The 20135-nt window shown below is 41.4% G+C and overlaps 2 protein-coding genes across 2 annotated transcripts in view; both read right to left on the reverse strand.

The window, feature by feature from the left end:
• Positions 1–20135, reverse strand: part of LOC124292117 (atrial natriuretic peptide receptor 1-like) — a 312171-nt gene that overhangs the window by 284830 nt on the left and 7206 nt on the right. Inside the window, exon 4 of the mRNA XM_046729169.1 lies at positions 131–485. Coding sequence (XP_046585125.1) covers positions 131–464 — 334 coding nt within the window. The 5' untranslated portion in view covers positions 465–485. The remainder of the gene's footprint in view (positions 1–130; positions 486–20135) is intronic.
• Positions 7039–9183, reverse strand: LOC124292119. Its single transcript, XM_046729171.1, has 3 exons — positions 8630–9183; positions 7322–7852; positions 7039–7042 (listed from the first exon to the last, which is right to left on the reverse strand). The coding sequence occupies exons 1-3, from the start codon at positions 9181–9183 to the stop codon at positions 7039–7041; spliced, it is 1089 nt and encodes a 362-aa protein (XP_046585127.1).

Below are 20135 nucleotides of genomic sequence, written 5' to 3' on the forward strand. Positions count from 1 at the left end.
TTGTATCAAGGAAAAAAATTCGTTTTAATATCAATGACGTAGTTTCCGGTAGATCTGAAAAACAACATCAGGGGAATATTTCACAAGTTTATAAACTAACCTGACAACACTTAATAAAAAAACCACTTACTTCCATAGTTGTTGCCAAGTTCGTAGTCCAGGTTTTCCAGGATGTCGTTCTTTCGGTGAAACTTCCGGTACTTGTGATGAAATATTCCCATCTTTGTTTCAGTTCTAAGGCCGTGGTGAATACCATCGGTCACTATATGACAGAACCGGTCAACAATGTGCGCCTGACCATCCGGGTTGTATATAAGCTTGACCTTTGTCCAGTGAAACCGATTGAGGATTGTCATGACCATTTCCACTAGTGAGTCAAAGGTCGTGCCTACACGGGTCATCATGGGGAACATCCTCTTCTTGACCAGTCCGAAGTCTCTGGCCATTGCACCAGCTGTCACCATTGGTTTGTCCCAGTAGCGTGTCTGGTGATGCATAAAACATATATAAGGTGAGGTGAGGTGAGGTGAGGTGAGGTGAGGTGAGGTGAGGTGAGGTGAGGTGAGGTGAGGTGAGGTGAGGAGGTGAGGTGAGGTGAGGTGAGGGTGAGGTGAGGTGAGGTGGGGTGAGGTGAGGTGAGGGTGAGGTGAGGTGAGGTGAGGGTGAGGTGAGGTGAGGTGAGGTGAGGTGAGGTGAGGGTGAGGTGAGGTGAGGTGAGGTGAGGTGAGGTGAGGGTGAGGTGAGGTGAGGTGAGGTGAGGTGAGGTGAGGTGAGGTGAGGTGAGGTGAGGTGAGGTGGTTGTTGCACATATGGCAACGTGAACGAAGTGTGTGTGGAGGTGAGGTGAAGTGAGGTGGTTGTTACACTGATATTGCAGCGTGAACTAAGTGTGTGTGGAGGTGAGGTGAGGTGAGATGGTTAATGCACTTATATAGCAACGTGAACTGAGTGTGTTATGGAGGTAAGGTGAGGTGAGGTGAGGTGGTTAATGCACTTAAATAGCAACATGAACTAAGTGTGTGTGGAGGTGAGGGAGGTGGTTATTGCACTTATGGCAACGTGAAGTAAGTGTGTGCTTGTGGTGTCCTATGTTACCCCTAACAAAGAATTAATAGTACAATCCCACTGAAATAGCAGACTGCAGTTTAACACTGATACCCCATTCATGCACAAAATACTGACTCAATCCGACAATCATTCTTTTATTCCCTTGATTCCAAACTTGCAGGACATCAGGTACCATCTTTAACGTATTTTCGTATGACCCGGTCTTGGATTCGAACCAGCTCATTTCCCATCGACAGACAGTTCATCCACTAGATCATAGAAGCTGAGAACTTAACAAGTGAATGTGGTTTTACGCTTCGTGAAACATGATGATGTGCGTGACTGCACATTACATTCGCGCGGAAATGGATCAATCTTAAGCGCGAAAACAACACTTCATCTTCAGACCTCCCCAAACGCCAATACAGTGTACACGGCTAAGGCATTATATACAAGCATTGAGACCAATCACTCGTTACAGAAGTGTTATTCGATTCACACCCGCCGTGATACAAATGAGGTGAGGTGAGGTGGTTATTGCACTTATGGCAACGTGAACTAAGTGTGTGTGGAGGTGAGGTGAGGTGAGATGGTTATTGCACTTATGGCAACGTGAACTAAGTGTGTGTGGAGATGAGGTGAGGTGGTTACTGCACTTATGGCAACGTGAACTTAGTGTGTGTGGAGATGAGGTGAGATGGTTATTACGCTTATGGCAACGTGAACTAAGTGTGTGTGGAGATGAGGTGAGGTGGTTATTGCACTTATGGCAACGTGAACTAAGTGCGTGTGGAGATGAGGTGAGATGGTTATTACGCTTATGGCAACGTGAACTAAGTGTGTGTGGAGATGAGGTGAGATGGTTATTGCACTTATGGCAACGTGAACTTAGTGTGTGTGGAGATGAGGTGAGATGGTTATTACGCTTATGGCAACGTGAACTAAGTGTGTGTGGAGATGAGGTGAGATGGTTATTGCACTTATGGCAACGTGAACTTAGTGTGTGTGGAGATGAGGTGAGATGGTTATTACGCTTATGGCAACGTGAACTAAGTGTGTGTGGAGATGAGGTGAGGTGGTTATTGCACTTATGGCAACGTGAACTAAGTGTGTGTGGAGATGAGGTGAGGTGGTTATTGCACTTATGGCAATGTGAACTAAGTGTGTGTGGAGGTGAGGTGAGGTGAGATGGTTATTGCACTTATGACAACGTGAACTAAGTGTGTGTGGAGGTGAGGTGAGGTGAGGTGAGGTGGTTATTGCACTTATCGCAGTGTAGTGTTCCCCCTAGGCACATTTAGGAGGGCACTGCGCCCTGCCCTTTGATTTTTGCGCCCTGCCCTTTTTGTTTTGCGCCCTGCCCTTTTCGCCTCAATCCCAGGTTTTTTTCAGCTGTGCTTGATTTTACACGCTGCGTGAACTAAGTGTGTGTGGAGGTGAGGTGAGGTGAGGTGGTTAATGCACTTATATAGCAACACGAACTAAATGTGTGTGGAGGTGTTACAGAAGTGTCATTCGATTCAAACCCGCCGTGATACAACTGAAATCACTAAATTCCGTTTTGAGCAGCGTCAAACACATCGCTCAGTCTGCTCATCGTCAGGTCGGACAGTAATGCCACACAATCATACATATATAAACCGTTAAACATTGCGTACTATATATACTACGAAAATATAATAACTAAGACCACGCTTATAACGAACTGCGGTTATAACGAACTATAATTAGTTGTCCCTTTACTTCGGGATAACCGTAGTTTACTAATGTCTGTATGCATCATGATCACGACACGGGAATCTTGAGGTTCCTTCATTGCACCAATGTCAGGAATCGAACCCGGGTCGATGTAGATATAACGATGCAACGAAGATGAAAACAACGATGAACTTACGCATGCATTTCACGAATATCTGCCCCTCACTCACTCACTCACCCTCCTGAATGAGTCATACGCTGGCTTCGCATTACCGTTGCTTCTCAATACCTGTACCCATGAAAATCCGGGTTAGAATTGATCTTCAGTAACCCATGCTTGTCGTAAGAGGCGACTAACAGGATCGGGTGGTCAGGCTCGCTGACTTGGTTGACACATGTCATCGTATCCCAATTGCGCAGATCGATTCTCATGCTGTTGATGACTGGATTGTCTAGTACAGACTCGATTATTTACAGCCCATCGCCATATAGCTGGAATAGTGCTGAGTGCGGCGTAAAACTAAATTCACTCACTCATTAGAGGCGGCTGTCGTAAATCACATCGGAGGCCACTGATTACACGTCACGTCCCTGATGGCGATGCAAATGCAAATTAGCTTTCAGTTAATGGCCGATCATATTAGATTTAACGCAGAGTTGATAAATGGCTATGCTACTGGTGAAATGTTCCCCTTTCAGAATAGGTCAATGATTGGTTGATCAGAGGCCATGACCAGTAACGCTTTGCTTTACCCTCATAATAGGGGCGGGGGGTAGCATAATGGTTAAAGCGTCCGATCGTCACGCCGAAGACCCGGGTTCGATTCCCCAGATAGGTTACAACGTGTTAAGCCCACTTCTGGTGTTCCCCGTCGTGATATTAATAGGATACTGTTAAATGCGGCGTAAAAACATACTCACTCACTAATAATATACTGCCCTTTGAAGAGATAAGGTGAACTGGCATGCAAGTAATAAATACTGGCGATCAATATGTTCCTGTGTTGATAAAAATTCACTCAATTGTATCTCAAAGTCAATTGCACGGCCACGGTGTAAGCATCTGTACATTAACCACTATCGAATATTTACGACAACAGGTGTGAACGAAACTTTGAGTGTATCCTATCCAACTGTGGTACCTGACACAAACACATGCAAAGACAAGGCAATGGTTTACCTGATAAAACAGAGGGACTTGACATATTAGCACTGGACATCATTTTAGTTTCTGACGCGCCTACCATTAGGGCAGTGCAATTTAACCGGTTTACCGGTATTTACTGGTTCAGACATGAAAACGATACGTATTGCAATACGCTGATCGAAAACCGATATTTTGACTTGCATTCGGAAAATTTCGTAACATTCGGAAATCTTCGGATATTTCCTTTTTTTCATGTGTGCCAAATATTATTCACATTTTTATTTTTAATCATGAATAAAAGTTGTTATTAAAGCTTAAGCAAACATAGTGACTTTGCTGTGTATTTGCGCTAATAAATCAGGCATTACCTCGATTATAAGTAGTTTTTTGTTTAAAAATACTTCATGCAATATATTGCAATACAAATCGCAATACATGCTTTCGCATCGCAATATACCGCAATATGAAAATTCTCTGCAATACCCACCCCTACCACGAGGACCTGATTGTATACCATTGGCAAATCAACGCATAAATGAATGGAAATAAACATGCATACGTCTGCGTCTCATTAATTGCTAAGGTTGTTGGAATGATGTGGTCACTTAAATGATCAACAGGACAAGTATGTCCACAAGGAAGGGGTGTGTTCACCATTACCCCAACATTGGATCCAATTCTGCGTGTCTTGTACTCGTTTGTAGCATTTCATCGTAATACGTATCTTGCAAATATACTCATGTCAATAATGGTTGTCACCCCTCCCCCCCCACCCCAACCCCACCCACACCTCACATCCACAGCCCACACCCCATCTCCAATTATAAAAATTGAAGGGGTGACAACCATTATTGGCATGAGTATACGGACACATACGACGTTACATGATGATACCATACACAGCTTCAGTCGTAGATCTCCAAAATACATTGCTGTTTAGATGATTGAGGACATACACTTGGATACATCATGAACATTTCTGAGTCGATATTCGTTTCGGTAAGTCAAAATAAAAAATATTGAATTACAAATTATTCAAGCGATTAAAAAATATACTCAGTAACAAAATATTAAAGCGACTAAAAAAATGTTACATTCCCTTCTGTCCATTAGGTAATTTGTTTTCGCTGGTAGATCCATTAACTCGAAATCACAAATTTGATGAACCGATCTATCACTTTGGCGGCATCTAGTTAGCATCCGGGCTTATCAAGTAAGGGATATTGCTTTAGTTGAATGATTGATCATTAAATATATTTGATATTAATGATATTTTAACTAGCATTTACAGAAAAAATGAGGATATTCAAGGACTGCAAGATTTTAATAGAGTTTTAATTACAAGAGATCGAGGATTACTCTCTGAAACTGACAAATGAAAAATGTGATGTTTAGCTTTTGAGTAGCTGTCATTATGTTCAAATTAAAGATACTGTCATTCAGAGGGCGGTGCCGGGGTAACTCGGAACGTTGGTTGCCTCGTTAGGGCCAAGGTTAAAGCTCAGTGGGTTAATCGTTTGCTCGTCGAGCCTAAGATTCCGGTTCATTCTCTGTTTACGTGCAATTCATGAATTGTTGAAATTGATGAAAGTGACGTAGGCTCATCTTCACTCAGTTTAGAGGTGAGGTGAAATATAGTTTAACGTCGTGCTGGAGAATGCACGATCAATACATTCGTATTTCGTCGAGGAAATCTGTGCACACATATCTGTGCACACAATCTTTCGCTCATATGACGATGTGCATGCGTTTGTATGTGTGGCTGCTTGTACTATAGCGTACCATGCCGCATGCATACATGCATAACATGCATACTCCACTCAGATACGTTATACTGACTCCGAGCCGACCAGTCCTTGTTGTACCCATTAATGCCGAGCGTCAGGCAGGAACCAACAAGTACCATATTTTAACGTCTTTTGAACTGACGCAGCCGGGAATCGAACCTACGACCTTCCGCTCTAACCACTACACCACGGAGGCGGGCCAAGAGGTTAGAGTAAAAATAGGTATGACTCGTCAGAGCAAAAGGATAGCCAGTTTTGACCATCCGTAAAAATAGATTCAGTTTGATGGAAAATACAGATTAACTGTGAAAAATGACCACTGTTTATCAGTGATGACAGGGTAAGCATGTCCTACCCACAACATTTCTTTTGGTTGGTAGTTGGTTAACGCCGCACTCAGTAATAGCCCATCTATGTGGAGGCGGTCAGTGAAATAAAAGAGACCAGACAATCCAGTGACCAACGTCATGCGCATCGATCTACGCAGCTGGGATACGATAACCAAGCGAGCGATCCCGACCACCCGATCCCGTTAGTTTAATCTTACAAGCACGGCTTACTTAAGACCAATTCTAAGCTGGATCTTCACGTGTTCTCCCCTACCGGTAGCACCCGCCGTTCACAAAAAGAATTTCAATATATTCCCCACCAGTGTCTCCACACTTGGTCAAGTCAAACGTCATCCGGGTCCTATCAAGAGGAGAAGGCGGAGATAATCGGTAACAACTCATACCGGCATTATCTGAGGTGGAATAAAGGAAATGCATTAGAGGGTGCTCAGTCAGGATGCCATCCTCGATAATCTCCAGGGTATACGTTCCGATAAATATAAAAAATGTCCACTAGTACCCTGGGTGCAGCTATGGCTCGGTCCGATAATTTTATTACCTCCCTTTGTTGGGTTTTTATCCAATCAGGTGTCTATGCTGGGAAGTTGAGCGTACCAACCACAAGGTTTCCATCATAACTCACTTCCACTTCTTTTATCTAACCGATTAAACTTGGCAACAGAGTTGTTGCAGAGGTACTCTGAAAGAGGTAGAAGGACACAACAACGTATGGTATGGATTTACAACTTCTTTAATATTTTAACACGACGTTTCTGGGCCACTTCTTGCCCCTCGATCAGGTGAATGACAGAATATGATACAAGCAGAATATATAGTATGTACAAGAAGCCAGTGAGATAGAATTACAGATTGAGATGTACAGATATTAAGTGATGTTTATGCAAAGGACGTACAGAATGTGTATACAGTGTATAGGATTGGATATACATGATAGGACTGATTGGAAGCCACTTATGAAAACAATGAAGGATGATGGAAGCCACTTATGAAAACAACGATAGGAAAACACTTATCTGAAAACACACATCAAGACATGTACAGTGATTAGGGGAACAAGGGAAACCATGTACACTGAAATCATTCATCTATGCACCATGCATTCGATAGAAAAACACCCTGATCCCTGTTGATTTCTGGTTTGGTGCGGTGGATCCAGATGGCCTCGATCAATTTCATTTTCAGTTTTCTTTAGAAGTCTACTGATGTGATGACTGATGGATCCAACATAGGGAATATTTATGCAAATAGGGGATGGTTCAGGCGTAGTAGGAGGTTGATCTTGATGTTCTAACAATTTCTTGATGGTGGTTTCTACTGGGTGTCTCGGGTAGCTATTGAGGGTGATGAAGGTAGATTTGAGGTGGGCTAATTCTTGTTGTATATTGGAGGTGTTGCAGATGTTCTTGGCACGTCTTGCAAGCGTAAACACGATGGCTGTCTTGACCTGGGGATGGTGGTTTGAGTGATGGTGGATGCATTGGTCAGTATGGGTTGGCTTACGGTAGACAGAAGTGATAAGCTGGTTGTTGGAGTTCTGGATGGTGATGTCTAGGAAAGGGAGTTGATGAACTTTCTCAGTCTCCATGGTGAAATGGATACGCTGGTCTTGTTTGTTCAGATGGTTGAGAAGGATGGAGGGATCGTGACTCTTTTCCGGGATGGTGAATGTGTCATCAACCTTCCAGTACCAGCATAAGGGTTTGATGGGGGAGCTGGAGAGAGCAGCTTCTTCAAAGTTGGTCATGTAGATCTCTGTTATGACAGGTGACAGAGGAGAGCCTATGGGTAAGCCATGTATTTGCTGGTATATTTGGTTCTGCCAACTGAAATAAGAAGTCTCAAAACCACTATGTACAAGATTGATGATGAAATTCTTCAAAGGCATTTAGAAGTTGGTGTAGTAATACAAGACAAATATTATGGATAACAACTTCTTGGTATATTTTTCCACAACGTTTCTGGGCCAGTTCTTGCCCCTTCTACAGGTGAATAATAGTGATAGTGAACAGTACAGTATATATATAGATACAGGAAGCCAGTGGGTAAATTGAGTATATACAAGGGAAAAAGGAGGTATTATTAAGTATGTACAAACAATGCAGTGACATCAAAGAGCAGAATACAATCATAGGGTATGTTTTTTACAATAAGGGCAAGGGTGTGTTTACATAGCAGAGTGGTTAAAGCAGATTGAGTTTGAGAGTCTATGATTTCTGGGTGATGAGCCAGGCCCTGGGGAGGTAAACCCTTGATCTCTGTTGATCTCAGGCACTAATCTTCTTATGTTGATTGTCTCACACAGTTTTCTTTTGCGCCAATTGCTGATGTTGGAAGCCAGGATTTTGGTGTGTTGCCAGTTGATAGAGTGGTTGGGATTGTTAACGATATGTTCTGAGAGGGCAGATTTGAGATCAGATTTTCCAACTGAAGTTTTATGTTCTTTTAGTCTTATGTTGAAGGGCCGACATGTTTCTCCAATATAGAAACGTTGTGGAAAAATAAACCAAGAAGTTGTTATCCATAAGATTTGTCTTGTAATAAGATTGATGATGCTGTCAACGGATAATTTAGTGTCTATGTCATTGATGCAGACTTCTAACTTGATGTGCAGAATGTCCAGGGCTTCGTCTAGTGGAATGTTTGTAAAAAGATCTACCACATCATAACTGACCATGGTGCCATCAGTGTCAATGTTCTTGAGTTTTTCTACAAATGAGGAAGAGTCACTCATGAAGGAGCGTCCTTCTTTGCCTAATGGTGCTAACAGCCTGGACAAGAACTGGGCAGTATCATAATACACAGAACCACGAGAACACACCAGTATCCTAGTTTTTACAGGAGATTTGTGGATTTTAATGGTGGCACGTGCATAGGGTTGCTGAGAGTTTATGGGGTTGCGTTTGTTGTAGATGACATCGCTGATCTCATTGTTGCTATGGAGGGTCTTGAGTTGTTTTTTATGCTTCCGCTCAAGCTTGGCCGTAGGATCCTTGTCAAGGATCTTATAGGTGTTGTTGTCACTGAGGGCGTTGTTGACTAGGCTGTCCATCACTACAACTGCCTTTCCTTTGTCGGCTTCCGTGATGGTGATGTCCGGGTCATTGCGAAGTTCGGTGATGGCACGGCGTTCCTCCTTTGTGAGGTTGCTCCTCATCTTGGGTTGGCTCTGAAGGAGGGCAGAAATCTGGTGCCATAAGTAGTCGACGTTGCCATTTGGGTGCAAGTTGTTGTAGACCACTTTCTATGCTGGAGATGAAGTTTGGGTGTAGGAATGAACTTGAGTCCTTTGGATAACAGGGATGTCTGGGCTGTACTCAGCGTTTTGCTGCTCACAGTGTTCTTAGTGTAATTGTCCAAACATATTCTCGGATTTGCAGATGATGGGGCAGCTTAATTTTGATGTTTCAATTTGTCGAATTTGGAGATCTGGCGTTCTTCACCTTCTGGTCTAACAATGTGTTGGTCGATTTAGTGAGATCTGACACCTTTTGGAAGAGGTTGGTGTCCAGTGTGGATTCTAGGTTGGAGGCTGATATTTGCAGGTCCTTCTCAAGGAAGGTCTTGCTACGTCTCAGATGTTGGACCTGGTGTTTGAGGATACGAGTGCTGGCTTGTTGCAGGATCTTGCTGATGGCTTGATTTGGTGGCAGAATCGGGGATTTCAATTTGAGTCCGTAGGGATGATGTTATTATCTATGCATCTCAGTAGAAAGGTCAGGTTATTCTTGTTTTTTAAGTACTTGGAGTTGAGGTAGAAGGAGTTCTTGCGTATATATTTTGAAAATTTCAGACCTGTCAATTTGTCTGTATGATTTTCCCCCTCAGTCTTGAGTCGCACAGCGAGCAAACCTTCGCAGCTGCGGTCGCTATATTTGTTGACACTGGCAAGCTCAGTACTTGTAACGGCTTATCTGATTGGCTACTGTGAGAAGGCGGAGCAAACAAAGGGAGGTAATAAAATCATCGGGCCGAGCCGTAGATGCACCCAGGGTACTAGTGGAGATTTATTGGAACGTATACCCTGGGGATTATGGAGAATGTCAGGAGGCGAGTCATGGGGAATTTAATCAAACTCACCTTCTGCAGCTACAAATTATTCCATTTATGGCGTCTGCGCATGCTATTTGTCCGAGAGCATCACCACTAATGATCGACATTGGTTCTCTCAGCTGACGTTGTTCTATGACACTTTAATGCAGTATTAGTATTGCCCAATGACAACCTGACTTCACTGACATAACAGTCACTTATGATTATGTCCTTACTATCTAAGAAAACAAACGGCATGGCATAAGCAACTGACACCATCCGATTATACGTAATTATTAATGGGCATGAGGCCAAAAAATGTGTCTAAATTTTGTTCTCTCGTTTTGTGTATACTCCAAAGTAAAGTGTCACCCTAAGTTACAATTTGCATCAAACATTTGTCAGATATATCAGGTAATGCATGTTTATAACAACCTGACCGAATGTCACTGTTTTCTTGAGACGACAATTTCTCATCAACTGATCTGGGTTTCAATATTAAGGGTACCCATCTTGAAAAGAGCTTCAGCATGTGAAATGTATCGGCACGGATCACCTGTGCCGACCCAAACTGTTAGAAAACCTAATGCTCACACTACTTCAGTGTATTAGTGTTAGATCCTCTCGTTGCTTCGATTATTTGTTCATTATTGCAATAATATTCTCGACATGTGTAGTATTTTCTCCTCACTTCGATGAGTTTCTCAACTTCACGTTTCTTTCGAAATCTTGACGTCTTGATCATTTTCTCGTTGCTTCAATTAGTTTCTCAAAATAACCAGTAATCTCGTTATTTCACGTTTCTATAAAAAATAGTTCGGTTATTTTCTCGCATCTTCGAAAGTTGTAACGTTCAGCGTTACCAAATGAGTGAGTATAGTTTTACTCCGATTTTAGCAATAGTCCAGCAATTTTACGGCGGGGGACAACAGAAATGGACTTCACACATTGTACCCGTGTGGGGAATCGAACCTTGGTTTTCGGCGTGACGAACAAACGCTTTAACCACAAGACTACCCACCGCTCCAGTGTTACCAGAGCCTAATGTTTCCCCTTTGTTTTAGGAGGAGGTATATTTTCCAGCGAGATTTCGCTTTACTTCGATTAATTTCTCGTTGTTTCTTTCAAAAGCTCGAAATTTACAAAAAAATATGGAATAGAAAATACTTACAAAAACGAGAAAATAATCGAAGCAACCCGAAAGTCAAATCACGTTGGAAAACGTACACTACCCTAAAACGTAGCAGAATTAACCTTTGTTAAAACTGAACGTAATATTGTCGGTCATCCAAAGTCAGCCTCCATTTATGATGTGGCATCTCTAAGACAACCATTTTATACCTCTGCCTGTTTAAATTCTGCAGCCATTTTTGTACAAAAAATTGAACGTGATATGCAGTCATTCCAAGCATGCGCTAGCCCCATGTGTATTTTCTTTGAAGAAATGCCATTTTCATTCACAGCTCATTTCTTATTTCTATTGAATTCCCGTGTGGGCTTCTCAGAACAGCCGCAGTTATCCGCCTGTAACTCTGCGTTATGTCTTCAAAGATTATTTTTCGCACACTTGTTGAAACCTCTCATTACACACAGTAATATCTTGAGGCCACAAACGTTTTGGCTTTCACTCGTAAATATCTCAAAACATCATTAAGGTTAAATGTAGACCTCGTTGACTTTCACATATATCGATTACGTTAAAATTATAAGAACTGAAGCCTTCCAATACGAATCCTGTCTGGATTTGTTATGTTCTTCACGCTGGTAATGGTGAAATGTGTTTTTAAATCCCTTCCGAAGACGAGGGGTGCAATTGCTTTAAAATAAATGAAAATTGATTTGGGATATCCAGTTTAATCTTGAAGATGGGGTGGCGTGGTGAAATGGGGTCTGAATTCGCTTTAGGTGCATCCACACGTGTGTGTGGCGCATTTAAACTGTCCTTGGCCTCATCATCAGTAAATCTCTACTACGTGTGAATACCAAAGGCCCATATACATCTTAATGTGTATATTCCAAACAGGCATGAAGGCGTTAACAAAAAAGGGAAACAATATGTTAAAATGAAAAAAGGAAACATCTTAAATGCATGCATATAAAGCACATAAAACACACACACACACACACACACACATATATACTCACATACATACATACATACATACATACATACATACATACATACATACATACATACATACATACATACATACATACATACATACATACATACATACATACATACATACATACATATATATACATACATGCATACATACATTTTTAAAACATCATTTCCAGCTTTCTAACTTAATTCAAACTTCTCATGCATAAAAGATTAATTGAATTAGATTGGTAATATCTTCAGTTTTGATTTGTTAAAAATTGTTAGACAAAAATCTATCCCGAAGTTATTTACAAGCCGTTCTATAAGACTTATGGGCGCTTTCAAGTGCAATCCAGCAAAAATAACATGGGTTTATCAGTGAAACCGTATCATGCACACCAAGCCTACCAGTTCGTTATTTGTCCTCTTACTTCCCAGAGGACTGACTGACTGAGTTTGGTTTTACGCCGCTTTTAGCAATATTCCAGCAACATCACGGCGGGGGACACCAGAAATGGCTTCACACATTGTACCCATGTGGGGATTCAAACCCGGGTTTTAGGCGTGACGAGCCAACGCTTTAACCACTAGGCTACCCCACCGCCCCCTGCCCAGAGGAAGAGAAACAACAAGTATCATGTTCGATGTTGATATCATACAGTGTGGGGGTCGAACAACCGAATTTCCGCATTTACGATTTCAATATTCTCCGTTGTGGCTTTAATCCAAGTTGCCAAGATTTACACTGCTTAGGTCCACATTCGTTTCCCAAACTAGATTCTGCTTGTTGTAAACAATGTTTTATCAAAAGACTTCTTGCAGTGTATGCGTTTTTCAGGTTAGGAGTACATGAAACCTTTTTTGAAAAGATGGCAAATATTTCTTCACAAAAACGACAAGAATGCTCGCTGGTCTGAACAAAGAGATTCTAGCCCTACTTTTTTTAAAACATGACTTAGACTGATATCCAACTGTCCAAATGAAAAATAAGGGCTTAAATTGGTATTCTGATGTCCATGTAGAGCTATTTACTAACATTTTCTCTTTTCGGCTGTACAGGGATATCTTTAATATTTTCCATGAATATATTAATATATTTAGTTTTAACGACACACTGTCTAACAAGAATCAAAATTTGTTATATTAGATCAATATATTAATCTGATATTTGTCCCCAGCCGTGATATTGCTGGAATATTGCTAAAAGAGACGTAATACTGAAATTCACCCACTCACTCGCTCGAAACAGTGCTGCGGTGCTGACACTTCGTCAACAATTTCAGACAAGACCGCCACTTAACACAAACATGCATACAGAGGAGAATGTAATGATTGCACCAAAATGTAAGACGTCGAACTGTGTGCACTGTGTTTGCTTATTAACAAAAAACAAACGCACAATTGTGAATCATTACTGCATTACACAGCAGTTAAATTAACTTTTCACAAAAAATCAACTCTGAGTATCAGGTACCTGCTGGGCCTGATTTTTTTTTAAATTCCTAGGCTGTACAGTTTTTCAACTGTGTCATCAAAATACGAATGATTTATCATCAAACGGAAAATGAACGCTTCAAAAAACTGCATCCGCTATCAGATTATTATAAAGAGGAGGATTTTGTTTTTTTCTAACGTACAGGGACATTAAATCGATAAAGTTAATGATTGCCTCGAGGGTAGTGCAAATGGCGTCATAGTTCGACGCACCACCCTTTGGCGTAAAACGTACGCATGTTGCTTAAAAGAAAGTAATTTATTCTTTTTATTTTCTACATATGATACATATAAGAATGAGCTTCATTTTACCGCATCGTATCAATGACAGGTCGACTAACATACAATCTTGACAGACCACCTCCATGGTTTAGTCAGTGTTTAAACTCCCAAAATTCCAAGCCAGACAGCCGGACTGGTAACTTTAAAAGATTACCAGTCCGGATACAAACTTGCCTGTCCGGTTTTCAACAATAAAAACTTTGACTGCCATTTCCAACTCGCGCAAGCTCCGTTCACTATTTGTAGGCATCGCAATGAACTACACAGCACTAACAGGCAATGCACCGAGTTTAGGTAAACTGAAAGTACATGTGTGATGATTGGTTATCGTAACATGAACTGTCCAATCGTATGTAGATTAACATAATTTTCATAATACCTTAAACACCTCAAACTGACGACACGAGAACCTGTCTGATATTATGAAACATTTACTCTAAGGGGTACAATATCTACCAGACCACCGGACAGGCTACTTTTGAAATTTGACCGTCCGAGATGAAAATAGACCGTTCTGGACGATTGGACATGCGGGAAATTTACATTTTTAGTTCTATCACCGTCATATGGAAGGCGTTATAATATGGTACTTGTTGGTACCCTGCCTGAATTGAATGCACGTTTAATGAGACTTTGCAAGAGACGGATGTCTAAATATATAGCCATGAGGGTTTCTGTTTGCTGGTTCATTCATAGCGCCTGGGGAGCGTCCAGTACATGTATGTCAAATATTCTGCACGGACATATTGGATACATTTACCTGTTTCTGAAGTATCTGAAACTGGAAATCCCCTTAGGCTGTGTACTTATTAGGGCTGCGCAATATAACCGGTTTAACGGTATTTACCGGTTCAGACATGAAAACGATACCTATTGCGATACGCTGATCGAAAACCGGTATTAGACATAAATTCAGAAAACTTCGTAACACTCGGAAATCTTTGGATATATCCGTTTTTCACACCGGAAGTCAAGTTAAGTTCGATTTGAAGTTGTGTTCTTAATCATTCGTCACCACTCGCCCCTTTCCGTAACCTCCAAGAAGACACGAGTCGCTATGCGGTTTGTCGCGGAATAACAGGAGTTCGTCACGAATGGTTCTTAATTTGTGTTCAAGTGTTTCGCAATGTTTTGGATCTGAATGTTTTAAATATTTACTCATTAATGACCAGTGATCTCAGATATGTCCTGACCAGATCAAGTTGCTGTTTAAAATCTCAGGGCTCTTTATGAGACTGGGGAAAATAATTCAAACTAGTAACCACTGTGTTGATATTCAATTGTTCTTTTCCTTGATTCGTTTGTGCCAAATATATTATTTACATTTTTATTTTCATCATGATTAAAAGTTTTTATAAAACCTCAATGGAGCATTGTGATTTTGTTGTGTTTTTGCTTTTATAAAATCAAGCATTACCACGATTATAAGTGTTCTTATTATCAATACATACCGCAATATATGCTTTCGCATCGCAATATATTGCAAAATGAAAATTCTCTGCAGTACCCACTCCTAGTACTTATTTCTGTGTTTCATATCCCCCATCTTTCATCTTTCGAACGTGGACAAGAGATATTTTACCGGCCTCCGTGAACAACATGCCCCAATGTGACACCAAAACAGGCTTAAACTTGGACACTTAAAACAGATCACCTTCATGTTCCTTCTCCTATATAGTTCATCGGTCCCAAAGCAAAACGACATAATCGCTTCATCATAAACTAATTCAAAGGCTATTACCAAATGATCTACACGGAAAGAAAAACAATATGTATATTTACATACAAAGAACGTAACTAAGCACACTATGTATTTTTGCAATGAAAGGTTTTCAACACATACATAAAACTTCTCGTGGTGACCACGATGGAAAAACATGAGCTTTTCTCACCCGTGTGGTCCTTTAATTCATAAAAAACGACAATATGATTGGAATCGATGTTGATTTCATGATTATAATTGCTCATTTTAAAAAAAACAACATGTTTGTACAAGTATGGCCCTGAAATGTTTAATGTTGAATTTATTGATGAATGTTAACATTCCAAATGTCATTTTGCATGTCTTACACGATTTAAGGTCAATACCGAGTGTAACCTCCATGTTACTTATGAGAGCCAGCACTCTCCTCCTTTTGTCCGCCATTCCTGGTGTAAGGCGCCTTCCAACTGGGCCAGGTTCTGTACAGGAGGATCCCTTTGTTACACACGGCGACCAATCGTGTCCCACATATGTCCCAAAGGTTAAGATCGGGGCTCATTTAATCGTGAACATGTCAGGGGGCGCTTAACTAAGTTCTTTGTGTATACTAATTATAATAATGTGCCCACATGAACCATTGTGTCATGGACTCAATGTTGGAGGTAGATTGTGATGTTGTCATCTCTCACTCACACAAAAGTACAAATTCACTGGAGGGACAGTTGAGTTACCTTGTCGTTAAAGTGTTCGGTCTTCAAGCGAAAGACCCGGGTTGAGTAATAACAAGTGTTGGGAATTGGTTGAAATCTCATAATTGATGATTGCGTCATTACCAACGAACAATCATCGATAAAAATTGGTTAGCGTCAATTTTCAGATTTTCCTATTCAGGTTGTTATTGCAGATATGTATAACATGATGCACCTTTCTACTTTAAACTGATGTTGATATATCATGAACATAAATCTTCTGGGATCTTCAAGAAATATTCAGTCATCACTTTTCAGTTAGTGAAGTGAGTTTTCTAAGAATTAAACACATTTTCAGGCCCTGACAACTTCGAAGATATGTTCCATCGTCAAGTGTTTCAAAGACTAAAACAGCAGTTCCAAAATCGTTTGTGTTCGATTGTGAGAAAATGTGATCGATTGCTTGGTCGTTTGGTCACTTCGACCAATCTTCGATTATTTCCATTGAATCGGAACACCACTAGTAATAACATGTATTTTGTTCGCGCGCTCTCTTGACTGGTTTGACTGACTGACTGAGTTTGGTTTTACGCCGCTTTTAGCAATATTCTAGCAACATCACGGCGGGGGGACACCAGACCCGGGGCATCGGGGTGACGAGCCAACGCTTTAATCACTAGGCTACCCGACCCCCCCTTACAAAACTAACGACGCAGCTCGGTGGATCGGGTGGTCAGGCCCAGTGGCGTGTTTCGTTGGTCATAATATCAACCACTGGGATTATATTGTTCAGACTTCATCGTGGACATATTTTTTGTATTATTATTTAATATCTACATAGCGCACATTTCCACGCACCAGTGCATGCTCAAGGCGCTGGTAGTTTTCCCCCGATCATTGGATGTCAATCTCAACGACACATCATATTATCAATCTCAACTCCCTGGGGATCATACAACTCTTGCTGCCACAAGACTCATCGAGTTATTGCGGCTTTCCCATTCTTACGAGGTACCCATTCACAGCTGGGTGGACTGGGACACATAGTCACAGTACTTTGTCCAAGTTTACTGCACGTTGCTGTACCCGCAACTAGGTGTTTGCACGTATTCATGTGGTCACCATCTGGTCATATACGAACGGATTCGCGGGTTCTTTTAAGTGCACAGGGTTGTGTACTCTACACTAGGAGTAGTGACAACACTGAGAGAGTCTGCACACAAAGTTGACTCCAAGGTTTTTACACCGGTCACAGGTGGGCTCGATCCCGGCACCTCATGCCCGCTGGATCAGTAGCCTGGCGCCTTACCCAGCACGCCCACCACGCCCCACAATACCCTCATACCGCCAACATATAGCAGAAACAATCAGATGTTAAAAACACGTTTCATTCACTCGTCTTTGAAATTGAAATACAGACTTTAAAGAGTTCTACATTCCGTCTGCGTGCCATAAGAAACAAGTGTTAATCCCGTAAAGACAAATCCTAGTCGCTTTGTATGACCTTCGGATCCTGTCTTTGGAACCAGGAGTTTTCAATTGACAATGCTGATGCGTATAATGCAATAATCGTGCAGGGAAATCTACTGCCTACGTTTGTTTTGTTTTGTTGTTTTACGCCGCAATCAGCAATATTCCAGCCATGTGGCAGCAGTCTGTAAGTAACCTAACCTCGGACCAGACAATCCAGTGATCAACAGCATGAACATCGATCTGTGCAACTGGGAACCGATGACATCTGTCAACCAGGCCAGCGAGCCTGACCACTCGTTCCCGTTAGTCGCGTCTTACGACAAGCATGGGTTACTGAAGGTTCATTCTAACCCGGACCATCACGGGTCTTACCAGAGGGAGTGGTGGGATAGCCCAGTGGTTAAGGCGTTCACTCGTCACGCCGTAGACCCGGTTTCAATTCATCACATTGGTACAATGTGTGAAGTCAATTTCTGGTGTCCCCCGGCGTGTTATTGCTATAATATTGCTAAAACTAAACTCACTCACTCATTTGGTAACACTGAACGTTAGATATTTCGAAGAAGCGAGAAAATAATCGACATATTTTTGAAAGAAACCTAAAATACCTGAGAATACTGGGAATTTCGAGAAAATAATTGAAGCAACAATAAAAATAATCGAGACGTGAAGAAACATGAAGGTGAGAAAATCATCGAAGTAAGGAAAAAATACTCAAAATGTCAAGGAAAGTACTGAAATAATTGAGAAAATAGTCGATACAACGGGAAATTCTAAAACAAATATGCTGCAGAAGTGCCAACATTAGGCTTTCTAACAATCGGATCGGTTCAGGTGAACCGGTGGGGTTGCCTAATGGTTAAATCTTTCTCTTGTAACGCTGAACGGATGGGTTCGACTCCCCACATGGGTCTCAGAGGCCAATTTCTGGTGCCCCCCGACCACGACATAGCTGGCATATTGCTAAAAGCGGCGTAAAGCTAAACTCATTCACCCTGTCTTAACTCAAAGGAGGCAATCAAACATGATCTCTGTGGAGTGAGTGAGTGAGTTTAGTTTTACGCCGCACTGAGCAATATTTCAGCTATATGGCGGCGGTCTGTAAATAATCGAGTCTGGACCAAGTCAGAGAAACTGACCACCCGATCCCGTTAGCCGCCTCTTACGACAAGCATAGTCGCCTTTTATGGCAAGCACATGGGTTGCTGAAGACCTATTCTATCCCGGATCTTCACGGGTCTGATCTCTGTGGATGCCAGGTAAGACGAGAAGGTTGAAATGAAACGCCATCCAATTATCTGTATCTCTCCATACTCCCTGACTGTTCAAATATATTTCCACACTCGGACCATCCGCCCATATTCCAACTAACTGATTCCCCTTGAAGCAATGGATCAAAGGATGTCGATGTTTCTTAATACAAATCTTGTTGAAAAGGTTACCACGTGTAAGATGATTATCACTTGTGAGAATAATGTGATACGACGACTATTGTTAGAGTCGGATCATTCGAAAGGAGATCAAAGCTGACCCGTGTAGGCGAAGGGTTCAGGTTATGTTGAATAACAGAATGGCGCTATAATACAATGTATAAAGGAACATGATTCTTTGTTGGAAATTCATCTTGAATGCTTTTGCCAATATGACACGATTAATATGATTGGAAGAGCGGATGTTTCTAAAATACAATTCTGGGATTTTTTTAAAAGATTCTACATATACACATTTCCGACAGCGAGATCGTATAAACGTTGTTTTTTTTTGTTTTTGTTTTGTATGTTTGTTTTTTAATCAAAACCTTGCTTTTGTTAATTAATCTATCGATTCGTCTGAACAGATTATATATATTAGTGAAGATCCGGGTTAGAATTGGTCTCCAGTAACCTATCGTCGGAGGCCACTAACGGGATCGGGTGGTCAGGCTCGCTGATTTGGTTGAGATGTGTAATCGTTTCCCATTTCGGTAGAATGATGCCCATGTTGTTGATCACTGGATTGTGTGGTCCAGACTCGATTATTTACAGAACACCGCCATGTTCCTCAATATTTCTGACTAAACTCACTGAAGGATATACATATTCTCATTCAAGTATTTGATGCGATATGTAACCAGTTTGATATTCTTGGTGTTGAAGGGGCGATGGGGTAACCTGGTGGTCAAAACATCACGCCGAAGACCCGGGTTCGATTCCCTACATGGGTACAATGTGTGAAGCCCATTTCTGGTGTTGCTGGAATATGCTAAAAGCGGCGTAAAACTAAACTCACTCACTCACTCTCGGTATTGAAAGAGACAATCCTTTGTATCCAGGAGTGTTCGTGTCTTTTCA

This window comes from Haliotis rubra, unplaced genomic scaffold (genome assembly GCF_003918875.1).
Source record: "Haliotis rubra isolate DU_JTF1 unplaced genomic scaffold, ASM391887v1 Scf508, whole genome shotgun sequence".
In the NCBI taxonomy this organism is placed as follows: domain Eukaryota; kingdom Metazoa; phylum Mollusca; class Gastropoda; order Lepetellida; family Haliotidae; genus Haliotis; species Haliotis rubra.